The following is a 12,697-nucleotide window of genomic DNA, read 5'->3' on the forward strand; positions in this document are numbered from 1 at the left end:
GGCTCGGGATGCTAATACTTTATGAGTTGGTTACACGAGGAGAAAGCAGTTTAATGCCATATTTATAGTGAGGAAAAATCTTGAGTAATTATACAGTGTTAATGTTCTTTGCAATTAAGCAGGAGAGAATACATGAACATGTAATCTGATTGGGTTCTGCCAAATTTGGAGCCAAATCTCAACTAGCATGCCTTAAATGCATGATGAATAAATTAAATTCTAACAATTCTAGTCAAATTTTATTCTTGAGTAGGAAAATTAATGTTGATAAATAACGGATCAGTGTTTTAAGATTAAAGAAGCTGGTAAACTGGGTTTAAAATAAGGGAAAATTATAGTTTACCCCCTGTAGTTTAGTATTTTTGTACATAATCCCATATGGTTTCAAAAACTATACATAACCCCCTCATGATTTAGATTAAAGTGCCAAAGTAACGGAATTTGCAATCCATAACAGAGTTAATTAAAATATAAAAAATAACCCTATGTAAAATTGAAAATTATTTATTAACCACGGGAGGGTTATGTATATATTTTAAAAATCAGAAGAGAATTATATGGTAAAGCATAAACCATAAGGGAGTTATATGATAAAATATAAAACCATATGGGTTAGTGCTCATGTATATTATACTTATATATTTTGGTTACTTCAGCCATTTTTATTTTTAAACAATGGTAGTTTTGATATTTTCAAATGTTCCATTGTGAATGATCATTTCCGTCACTTTAACACTTTAATTCAAACTATGAGCGGGTTATATATAACTTTTGAAACTATAAAGGGGTTATGTACAAAAATACTAAATCATAGGGGGATAAAATATAATTTGCCCTAAAAATAAACAGTTTGTCTAATGGATGCCTTATGAACACTGGTTTGGATGTATTTCAAGTGTTAGATTTTTAGAAATATAAGATTAATTAAGGAAAGCATAAAAATGCAAGGGAATTAATTAGGAAGATGTATAAAAACAAGACAAAGTAATTGTTAGTGTGTGTGTGTGTGTGTGTGTATGGTAGATTGAGTCGAATGCAAGTGTGTTAATGATAGAAAAGCCCAAAAATAAATTATATCTGAACTTGTATGAGTTTTTACTTTTTAGAGATGTTGTATGAAGGTTTGTCCATATTTCGTGTTTGGAGTTTTCACCCAAGTATCGATGAGGATTTATTAGCATGCATAATTACAGAACAAATGTACAACTCACAATTATTACTCCATTTTGCATTATATACTATTCGAATTTTATTTACATTTTCAAATGCTAAAATTTGAACCCTCTCTTAGTGTGTCCTTTGCAAACCGGTAAGATAAATCCTCCTCTTTTTGAGCTTTTAGTTGATTTCTTCTTATTTTCCTCTTTAAGCCCAAATGAACTTCGAACCTAGTAGTAGGAATGTTTTAAAACTTGGATAGTTAATTGAACCTGTGAAATGTTGATATCGAAATTCAACTGGTCGGACTGGTTCAACCCTGGTCAATGAATTTTTTTTAAAAAGTAACTTATATAAATATATATGCACAAAATAAGACATGCATTGAACTAATTTAGGTCTTTATATAATGAAAAGTTTAATATTTTTCAAAAAACGATTTTCACAAATAAATTTTTTAAATTATAAGTTGAAACAAATATATTTCATCTTAATCTCAATTGTATCTACCAAAAAAATAATTTTAAATTCAACCCAAAAATACTATAATATTCTGAAATTATACAAAATTCACATCTATGGAAATTGGACATTGTAAGTTTAAATTTTAATTCACGTTTTTTAAATTTAAAGATTGCAACTTAAAAAAAAGTTTGGAATTTAGAGGAAATCAGGAAAATAGAAAATAGAGATACAAACTTGATAAGAGGCAAAAAATGAGAAGAAAGTGAGTGGATGTGGCATTTAATAATTAGTCTTTAGGGTTAAGGAACACCTATTCTTTTTTTCAATTTAATAGATAAAAATTAAAAATCGCTGGTTCAACGGTTCAATTTGATTTGCATGGTTCTCACGATTCAAACTGCTCAATCCGATTTTTAAATCCAATCAACCCAAAATATGAATAGGATCGAAACTATGACCGATTCGCAGTCCAATCAATCGAATCGGCCGGTCTGATTCGGTTTTCAAAACAATGAGTAGAATATAGGAAACAACCTGCCAATCCGACTACAATGGAGCCCCTGATGGGGCCTCGCAAGTATTTATTTCTTACAAGTTTACTCTTGGGCGCAAGTCCAGTTGAAAGATGTTATAACAAAAATTTTAATATGGCATAATTAAATTAAAATTTAATCTAACAAAAATCGAAATTACTATTTCAATCCGAAATGGAGTAAACAGAACCTGCGAGACCCTGGATCCCAGCCGAGCCACCCTTGAGACCAATTTAGTTTTCAAAATGACTAACCAATTAAACATGCACCAATTTTGACCCTTCTAATTATTGATTCTTTAAGTTTGTACTCGAGATCTTTTAACTCTCTATATTTCCCTGGGAAGTATCTTGGAAGAGGAATTTTTGTTCTATTTAGTTGGCTTAAGTTATCACGACTGGGATACAATGCCAGCCTTTTATAGATGGAACAGATTAGTCCAATCCAAGGCACATCCAAAAAAAAAAAAAAAACAAAAACTACTTAAAATCTCCAAATCAAGAAACCCAATGAGAGCAAAGAATTGTATATCCTAAAAAGGTCTCAGCCAAGAAACTCTTAATATTTCACCTTCTATTCACTCTTCTCCATCCCATAAACTATTTGTGGCATACATATAATTACTTAACTTTAATGGGATGATACAAAATTGCTAAACAAAGAATATAAAATTAAACTCTAGCATCCATCCAATTAAGCTGAAAACCTCACTAATTACTAGAACAATCTGTGGGCTTGAAGGAAATAATCTTGTTTGCTAAGTCGTACCTCACCTTCACATTCATTTGTGCAACATTCCCAAACACAGGAAAATCTGTACTTGGGATAGAAGCCAAGCACGCTGAAGCATCAGAAGAAGCACATCTGTTTCATTCACTGAACCGTAGCACAAGTCAAAAGATCTCGTTGGATCTGGCACGGTTTTGTTTCCCATTTCTGCTACAAAAGATGATCTTAACCCATAGTAATAATCCACTGGAAGAAATGTGAATGCAGTCCCCGAGTCTATGATAATATTGCCTTGTCGAGAAGTATTTGAAGGATAATTAGGAGAGTTGGTTGTTGTGATATTCTGTTACTGTTCATGTGAGTTCTATATATAATAATTGCGTCTCTATTGCAAAGTTTTACAAGTAATGCACGTAGAATTACATCTCGTTCAAAAAACGGTGCACTGATTTGTGTCCCTGGTCCGAATGCAGGATCCTCAACCCAACGGACTAATGTAATTACCTGACAATTTGGGTCCAACTACTACCAAATTAAACACATATGGTCTTTCTGTCTTGTCACCTCTTACTGGACAAAAAGATTTTAATTCTGTGGCTAATCTAAGCAGTATCATGAATCCAATGAACAAACCAGAACTCCGAAAACTTGGATACAAAAAACACGAACAAGGTATCCGTCCATTGTTACAGGAAAAAAAAAATTTCTTGGTATTCAACCAGCAGCGTCAGAAAAAGCATACCATTCATAGAACTTTCAAAACCATGATTTAGAATTCTATTCTATTAATATTGGAGTTGCCGCAGTCTCACCATTCACTTGTGCCTGCAGTTCACTGGGGAAGTCACCTCGAATTATTTGAACTTTAAAGCTCACCTTCTCATCACTGCTCTCCATTAATTCCCAGAAAATCGCGTCTCCAACTTTCAGACCATTGTCACTAGCAAACCGTTTCCAAGATTGTACTTCGAAACGTAATTTTTGGCTGCCTCCCAAGAACGTCATCTCCCAAGATTTTCCACGACAAGTGACAACAGCAGGAACTGTTTTAGATGGAAGATCAGACCGCAGTCTGCTAGGAAACACCTACAATATTCAGAATCACAAACGCATAAAGATATTCATTAAACTCATGGTTGCTACCTTGTACAGCCACAACCAGTTTGTGCACAGAAAATAAGTCCATACGACCTGATTAAACTTACTTGGTTGAGGTTAATTTGAATATCTAGTTACATTACTTACCATGTGACATAGTTTATTAACATGTGAGAATGAAACAACATGATGGTAAAATGGTTCTTCAGAAAGTGGCGAAAGCTCATCATCAACCAGACTTTGGTCCAACCCATCATTGTCATGGTGGAGTTCAATATCTTTTGCCTCTGAATCCTGTACATTTACATCAATAACTTCTCCATCGGCTGTATGTGCGGAGGAATCCACCTAATATGAGTGATCCACAAGTTTAAAGGACAAAATATATATAAAGCTGTCTTGATTCATGTAAAGAAACAATATAAGTGAATATTGATAAAAATGAGTTCATGTATACTATAATAACTTCATGTGCACAACATGGATGGTTGCTGTGAAAGAAGAACTTCACAATACGGGTGCAAACCGTCTATAAACCGAACCATAAAAGATATCATTTACTTGTTTTAGATTAGTCAAAATCCGCTTTGACTGTTAGACAATGTCCGCATGCAAAATGGATTCTAGTTTTAGTGCCATTGATAGTCAGAAGCATTCTTCCACATATATTGCCAACAAGCAGGAGAAGTAACAACAGAAATTGACCAGAAGGAGCAAAATAATTTTCTGATGGCAATAATCACATTCCATGCTATATATAACGAACTGAATGCTTGGAAAAGCAAAGCGAAACGAAGTATAAAGAAAATGTATATTAGGAGAAATTGAAAAACATCTTACATGGCACTGTGGAATAAATAAAATCTTTGTATTTCAAATGAAAAACTCATACTCAAAAAAGGAATACAGAGCAACAACTTTTTAACTACAAGTTATAGCTTTCAGTACTATTTAACCAAGGTTTAACTAAATGATCAAAGCATAATACATTGTACTTATGAAATCATATCCTAGTGAAGAGATACCTTAAGACACCCTTATGAACAAAATCATGCACTTATTTACATCTTTTTCCAAAAGATATTGAAACTAAGAGCAAACAGCTAGGCATAAAGATGTGCAGTTTGAGGTCTGTAGATGCATTCATGTAAGCACTTAACGCAGGTACTAATCAAGAAGCTTATCTCTTAACTCCAAATCTCTACAAACTATGCACATATGCAAAATATTAAATTGAAATAAACAGCCCTTAAAGCTTTAGATGAACCACCTTCTCGTTTGATTCCATTTTGCCCTCCTCAGACATTGCTTGCCTAGTAGCCTACCTGGTAGATATTCACAAGAAATTAACGAATAAATCAATGAAAGAACTGAAGTTATTCTTAATTTGAATGATAATGCAGATCATGTTATTCAGTTTCCAAAGCAAAGTAGAACTCTCAACACCGATAGATGTTTCTGGTCATGGACACCAGTCACATTATAAAAATTGTTTGTGATAAGAGGGAAAAAAAGAAGAAGAAGAAGACCATTTTGACTCCATCTACATCAACATAAGGCACCAAGATCTAAAAAAATAAATATTCTAAATCACAAATAAATTCTAGTAATCAGATTAATCAATATTTTTCACGTTCTCCAAAACCTTTAGTTAATTCCTAGTACCAAAAGGAGACAGCTTCTATTTATGATCCTTGAACTGTGGAACTATAGATCCACCATATCTGATTCCCTGGAAATTAAAGTTTTAACATCTATTAGAGTATTACTATCAATTTAAGACATTTGAGCTCTACCAGACAAAAACAAAGCATGGCTACAACCATCAAATAGTAACTGACTGCCCTTTCAGTTTCCATTTTTTATTTTCCCCATTTTACAACCAATCAACACCATTATGCCCCAGAAATTATCGCAAAACTCGTGGCTGCAGCAATGTTCAAAAGAAGCTAACAATCAAGTTACATATGCAGTGAACTACAGATGCAGAACAATTTGAAGAAATGACCTTAAATTAGCATATAATACATGAATAAGTAATATTCAGCAATTAGTACTTCAATTCAGAAAAAATTATTTTGATGAATTGACCATCCAACAAACACAGATCAAATCCATAAAGCAACAATCCTTTCTACTTAGATCCTTCTGTTTGTGATTTTTTGTTTTTCTTTTTAAGATGAATAAGTCGGCTGCATACCTTAGCTTATGTAGTCTGCTGTGCCGCCTAATATTTCAACGCTTATCTTAGTCATTCTTGTGGTCTCTTGGTATTTATAGTTCTTTTCTGGCTGCCACAAAATTTTGTCAATTTACCTTTCCATATAAGGCTCTTGTCATGAAATATGTTACATGGCCTCATCCTCAACCGTAAATTAATTCCTACACTTAAAACAAAAGTACTTACTTTTCCAAGCTTAATTACATAATGCGTGCATCGACATACATAAGCTTAACTAAGTTGCTTCTAAGAAAACTCCTAAATTAACATTGTCAATTAAAGAATACAAAAGCAGCTTTTTCTTGTATACATAATCATATCTTGTGTATCCAGGACTTTCAAACACTAAAGTCAGAATATGACTTAAGGCTTTTTTTTCCCCTTAAGATGGCACTGTACCATTTTCATATTTATAGTCGATACAACCACTTTAGCTATATATTATCCAATTTGAATTAGCCAGTTGCAGTGAAAATTAATAAGTTGATGATAAGATTCATTTATGTATGCAAAATGACACATGCTTGACATGTTAGAATTTGCTTAGTGCCTCGGTAGTTACCCGAAATAAGTTTAAAAAGTTGGAACAAGCTGAGGATCTATCAGAAGTTCTCCTGATGTGCCAAAAGTAGATTGATATGTATGAACTCTGGGGTGAAAAACCAGGGCCAAAAGGAACCAATTAGCATTTCAAATAGTATCTCACAATGACTGACAACACTAAGTAGAAGGGAGTTTGGTGCATTTTTAGATACCTGAAGAAATATCTAGAAACTTATAAGGTCTAACGAGGCTAATCCAGGCTTTCCATATCTACCTGTCCACATTCCCTCTACCCTTGGCACACATTTTCCCCCAATCCTAGTAATTAGTAGTTCAAATTTAATTGAGACATATGGTTAAGTGTAATCGATACACAAGTAAGTATTTAAGCAATCAATACATTTCATAGATTAAAGGAGGGTAACCTACTCCACTAGTCCTTAAACTTTTAAGCAAAACTTTGCATAGTCCCTAAACTCAAATCCTCTAACCAAATACGTGGAAAGCAAATTCCCTTCTAACTTTTCAAAAGTCATGTGCTAGTCTCAATTTTGTGATGATTGAACAAATCTGTCATTCACGACGATTGATGAAGGATTTCTCGAAAAGTTAAGAAAAAAAACTTACAGTACTTGGATAATATGTTTAAGGTCCGTTGGATTGTAAAAAGGATCAACATTGCTTAGGCTATCAAAGAGAAATCAGCTAAAGTAAAATTTTAACCAAAGAGTCGGTGTTACAAGATTATTCTCGCCCCTAAATTTCTAACTATTGGCATTACAACTTGCAAGGTCTAGTATGCACATTTGCTTGATAGAGAATTCATAGATGAATTTTCCACTGAGCATCCTCATAAATTGTCTGCAGGAGTAATATGATCAACCCACATTTACTGTTTGCACAAACATTTAAATAGACATCAGGAGGCCAATCTTGTGCTCTAAACACTACAACAATTGAAGAACAATTCCTTGAAAAGTTAAGAAAACTTACAGTACTTGGAAAATATGTTGCAGGTCCCTTGGATTGTGAAAAGCTCAACAGTTAAGCTATCAAAGACAAATCAGGTAAAGTAAAACTTACTGAATTGTCGGTATTACTAAATTATCTCGCCCTGAAATTCAATGAAGTGGTGTTACAACTTACAAGGTCTAGAATGCAAATATGCTTGATGGAGAATTTATAGAGGAATTTTCCCTGGGGAGCCTCATAAATTGTCTACTGGAGTAATATGACCAACCCACGTTTGCTGTTTGCACAAACATTTACACGGTCATCAGGAGGCCAATCTTGTTAGCACCAAACACTACGACCTCACACGAAAAAGAAATTTAAACCAGATAGAACTTGCAGCTTTTGACGAATCACTATTTTCATCAATTTAGCACTATAACTAACTGATTGTTTTTTGGTAGCCTTCCCCTGACCTTTTCGAATTGGACCAAAAAAAAAAACTTTACGGGCGAACAAACTTTTGTCAGTACTAAATTTCCCAGGATAAGACGAAATCTTCCGAGGTACCCACTGTCAATCATGGGTTTTACTTTTTTCCTATTATTATTCCATTCTAGCGTCCCCGTGGGGGAAAAACACCATAACGGGTCCAATTACATGCACACTGCTCTCTAAGATCTTGAAAATTGCTGGCAGATGTTCACAAATGATTACTGTGGATTACTCTGTAAATTTCACAACGTTTACATACTGTAACTACAAACTTCCCCTCAATTAGGATTCCAGGAATGACCAAGTTTGATGCCACTAAAAAAAAAAAAACACCACTGTTCTTTTTTCCCCAAAAATATATTCTTCCAAGCCATCACACAAAATGCATGATTACAATCACATGGTTTAAGCTAATGCAGACGCTTAAAGTTACTATCTTCAGGACAGACGGGAGGAAATGAGGATTTTCCAACATAAAGCACAATTCCAAATAATCACTCAGAACAGCAACACTTCAAATTCAAGAAAAACTTCTATTGGGACTCACCACTGAACAAATTGATTAAAACCCATACATCAATACTACTTTTTTTCTCTTATTCAAAATATTGAAGATCAAAGAAGTTCATGGCTTAATTACCTTTTGTTGCAGAAAGCAAGCACTTCTTTTTCGTTGCCCCGATCGATCCCGCTCTTTCTATTTCTCCAGCATACCCATGGAATTATTTTTTTTTCTCTTCAAAATTTTCCTTTCAAAATAAGTCTCTTCCCGGCATTACCCAGCGTCTAATACTGTCGCTTGTGCCTCGAGAGTTTTCAACTCTTTGGTAGGCAACAATGAAAAACCAAATACGAGAAAGAAAGCGGGTTTTAGACCGTGGACAGCCCAATCAATCACTTTAGCATTCAATCTTGTTTCATTGATTTTTCAGCCACTTCAATTGTTCTTGGCGCCAAGGAAATTAGTGGTTTGACGTTATGAAGCCTTGTGAATATGTTTGGGACACTTGAGATTCGGTTAAACGGCTGATACTGCCTGCTCTATGACTTTGAAAAAAAAATTATAATATAAAGACGCTTTTTATATCAAGGGATAATTTCAAAAACCCCGCATGAGGTCTCTAACAATTGCAGGAAGCTTCCCTTAGGTTTCAAAAATTACACTCGCCTCCCTTCCTTTCACCATTAATGCTTCAAAATAGGCCCAATAGGCTACCAATTCCTTCAAATATCTTACAATACCCTTTTTGTCAAAAAGATAAAAAGGAATAATAAAAAGAGCTTTGTTGATTGTCTTTCTTCCAACACCAAAGCCAACAAGCTTTTTCTGCCAAAAATAAAAGTTTAAAAAAAATTCAACTATGATGATTGCCTTCTTCCAAACAACGCCACCACAAAAGCCATACAAACAGCCCTATTTAAATCAAAATAAATTCCAATAATTCTAGCACTCAAAATACTAAAATCTAATTTATGTCCAGTAGCCTCAACCCTTACATTTACTACACAAGTCAATTAAATCCGTCACTTAGTGCTAAACTGGATAAAACTCAACCTCAAATTTTATCCAAAACTAACACTTCATCAATAATTAATAGCATAACTCTTTTGTCTTCCTCTCTTTGCAGCCTCCTTTATTTTTTTTTCAACCGCCCTTTTTTAAAGCTCATCCATCCCTCAATTTTTTGACTTTTGACATCACTAAGTTTTATCACCGATAATCAACCAACATTTGATAAGATAAATAAACGCAGAAAAATCAAACCCATTACACTTAGAATTAAAAAGATAAAAAGGATGAACCTAATCATATTTGCAAAAAAAGAAATGAGAATAGAGATTAAAAAAAAAAAGAAGAGGAAGGAGGGAAGGAGGGAGATAAATATGGGCAAGGGATGATAGATAGAATTGGAGTAAGAATATTAGGCAGAGAGGAATGGATGGTAAGAATTTAGCAAAAAAGGAAATGGAAGAAAAAGTAAGGCAAAAAGGAGGAAGTGTGTCTGTTTGTGTGTGTGTGTGTGAGAGAGAGAGAGAGAGAGAGATAAAATAAGTCAATTATGGTTTTTCTTGGAATTTCTGAAATTTTCCAACAAAAAATGTCATTAGGTATCCTACATAAGGGTAGTAGAGTACTTTTGCAGCAATAGGGGAGGTATGTATAATTTTGAAATATTAAGGGACTTTGTGAAATTGTTAGAAACTTCAGGGAAGGTTTCTGAAATTATCCCTTTTATCAACCAATAAAAGGAGCTAAAGTGGGGTTGTTTCAATGTATTTACGTCTTGGACCCAAGCTTCAATATTGTTCGAACTTTGAGTAGTTAGTTAGCATAAACAGTCAAATTTCAACATGTTCTTTCTTTAAGCATACTTAGTTAATAGCCTAAGTGACTTAGCAAGTCTTTCAAGGGTTAAAACCATGAAACAGTGTGTGTTCCAAGACCTAATTTAGCTTATAAGGCTTAGAATCCTTTTCAAGTCCGAAAACAAAAAAACAAGGAATAATGGACAAATCACACAAACGTCCCTCTAATATCAAATGCATACTTTTTTTTCACTATTCTAGAAAAAAAAAAAAGAATTTCAATAACAAACTTGGCTTTAGTAAGTTAGACACTAAAAATGAATTTACAATTTTCTTGGACGTAAGTCGGATGTTCAATATCCCCGTCTACAATTAAAAGAATTTCAAAAGGTACATAATATAATAAGTAGTGCACCTTTGTAGTTTAGATTGGCGGTGTCCCTTTAATCCCTTATATAGCCTAATTGGATCTTTCGTAGAATGGGATAAGTTATAGACATTGTCATGTAAAAACAAAAATAAAGAAAAAGAAATTCAAGAGTTTACTCCAAAGTTTTCAGCCTGACCATTTCTACCTTACATAACATATAATGGTTATAAGAAAACACACACACACGCACAAAAGTAGAAAAGCTTGGAAACATATTACACATAAATACCTTTCTCCAATAATAATATTAGCAAGGTGGCGATCCACTATTAAGAGTTAAGACAAACCTTTTCTCTGATCTTTTCAAGGTGGTGATCAACTATGAAAGGTGTGTGCATGCTAAGACCTTGAATACTAGCACTACTGCTTTCTATCCTCCTTTTTCTCTCCTTCAACTCATCTGCTATGCTACCCAACCAGCCCCAAGGGATGGGAACAGTGTGGGGAGCTTGATTAGTCAATGCATCAGGGAGAAGGCAGGGTGGTGGTACTTAGTGCCGGGTTGGGGAGGAGTCGAGGACAAGGCAGTGGGAATGATGATTTCAGCAAATGAATCCTCTGAAGATATGAAGATGATTCGTGACGGAAGGAGGGAAATGACGTGTGGCAGGCTGGTCATACGTGGTAACAATCACCTTGACCGGATCATTTGTACAGGACAAAACAGTTTGTCTATCGCGGGGAAAAATGTAGATTCCCCGGATTAAGGGTTAGATAGTTAGGTTCCGGATTTATTTCAAGAGTTGTCGGCTTTTGAAATTAAAATTCGAAATTAAGTTTAATTAAACAATTTTTTGCTTCTGTAAGAAAAGGAACAAGGGGTAAAATGTGGATTCGGGACATTGGAGTTTCCGGCCTCAATTGTATTGTAAAACACATGCACTAGTACAGTTTTTTTCTCCCAATAGAAGAGGGCGATGAAACTTAAGAAATGAGAAGAGGGCCGAAGATTTACATTCAAAGATCTGAAGTTTAATCACTAAATCAAGATCTTTTCGGCCACTATTACAATAAAATATAAGTATTAATATGATAAAGATAAATGGTAAGTTAGAAAAATATAATACATTTTGTCAGCTATTAAAAGTTGTGTTTCGCAATCAATTTTATTCATTTAAATTCAAATTAAACATTTTTTAACCATCACTTGCAAATCAGTGAAATTCAAGGGTCAGACGGGACAACCAATCAGACCGCGACTCAAAAATCGAATGACATCAACATAATCTCACAAATATAAACATAAGAATGTTAATTAGTTAATGCGTACAAATTCATGTAAATGTATACAACCATTATGAATTTGTCAGTTCATTTTTTTTCACACATATTATATAATTCAAAACCATAAAAAAGTAACTCCAATTTGATAGTGTTAAAACTTAATTCATAAGTTCGCTAGCTAGAACTAAATTATTGATGCATACTTAATAAATATAAAAATTACGCCACAAATTGATATAAGAAAATGTTTATGCAAGTATTTAAAAATATTTCAAAACGATAAAGGGTCAAGAGAGAATACTAAGAAAGTTTTGGTTGCAAAGTTCGTTCTTTTATTTCCTCTTCTAAGACAACTTGTCTATCTATTTCTTGTTGATGTTGTGTCAGTTGAAGAACACAAGCCATCTTCTGCGTCTATCCTACACATTTTCATTAATTAACGTCTACTTTTTTTCCTTTATTTTACTAACACAATACAAGATGTATCTTACTCTTTAATATTTTCCTCTTAAATTCTTATTTGTTCCTTTCAAGCCGTTTTCT

At 33.8% G+C, this 12,697-nt stretch overlaps 1 protein-coding gene across 4 annotated transcripts; it reads right to left on the bottom strand.

The window, feature by feature from the left end:
* Positions 1 to 3,509: 3,509 nt before the first annotated feature.
* LOC113722934 (B3 domain-containing protein Os04g0386900) lies at positions 3,510 to 11,443 on the bottom strand. 4 transcript variants are annotated; one of them, XM_072075460.1, is made up of 4 exons: positions 11,218 to 11,443; positions 5,254 to 5,308; positions 4,131 to 4,331; positions 3,510 to 3,971 (listed from the first exon to the last, which is right to left on the bottom strand). In XM_072075460.1, exons 2-4 carry the CDS (start codon positions 5,287 to 5,289, stop codon positions 3,663 to 3,665), a joined length of 546 nt encoding a protein of 181 aa, XP_071931561.1. In that variant the 5' UTR covers positions 5,290 to 5,308; positions 11,218 to 11,443; the 3' UTR covers positions 3,510 to 3,662. The 4 variants fall into 4 exon arrangements, with proteins under 4 accessions (XP_071931561.1, XP_027101973.1, XP_071931559.1 ...); XM_027246172.2 differs by lacking the exon at positions 11,218 to 11,443 and adding an exon at positions 8,834 to 9,253; XM_072075458.1 differs by lacking the exon at positions 11,218 to 11,443 and adding an exon at positions 6,184 to 7,869.
* Positions 11,444 to 12,697: the final 1,254 nt, after the last annotated feature.

This window comes from Coffea arabica, chromosome 2c (assembly GCF_036785885.1).
Source record: "Coffea arabica cultivar ET-39 chromosome 2c, Coffea Arabica ET-39 HiFi, whole genome shotgun sequence".
Taxonomy (NCBI): Eukaryota; Viridiplantae; Streptophyta; class Magnoliopsida; order Gentianales; family Rubiaceae; genus Coffea; species Coffea arabica.

What these genes read in the sequence shown, in the direction of transcription:
- LOC113722934 (XM_072075460.1), bottom strand. Translation starts at nt 5,289, where the DNA reads ATGTCTGAGGAGGGCAAAATGGAATCAAACGAGAAG. An exon ending in AAATGGAATCAAACGAGAAG is followed by an intron (nt 4,332 to 5,253) that starts GTGGTTCATCTA and finishes CACTCATATTAG; the next exon opens with GTGGATTCCTCCGCACATAC. An exon ending in TTAATAAACTATGTCACATG is followed by an intron (nt 3,972 to 4,130) that starts GTAAGTAATGTA and finishes TGAATATTGTAG; the next exon opens with GTGTTTCCTAGCAGACTGCG.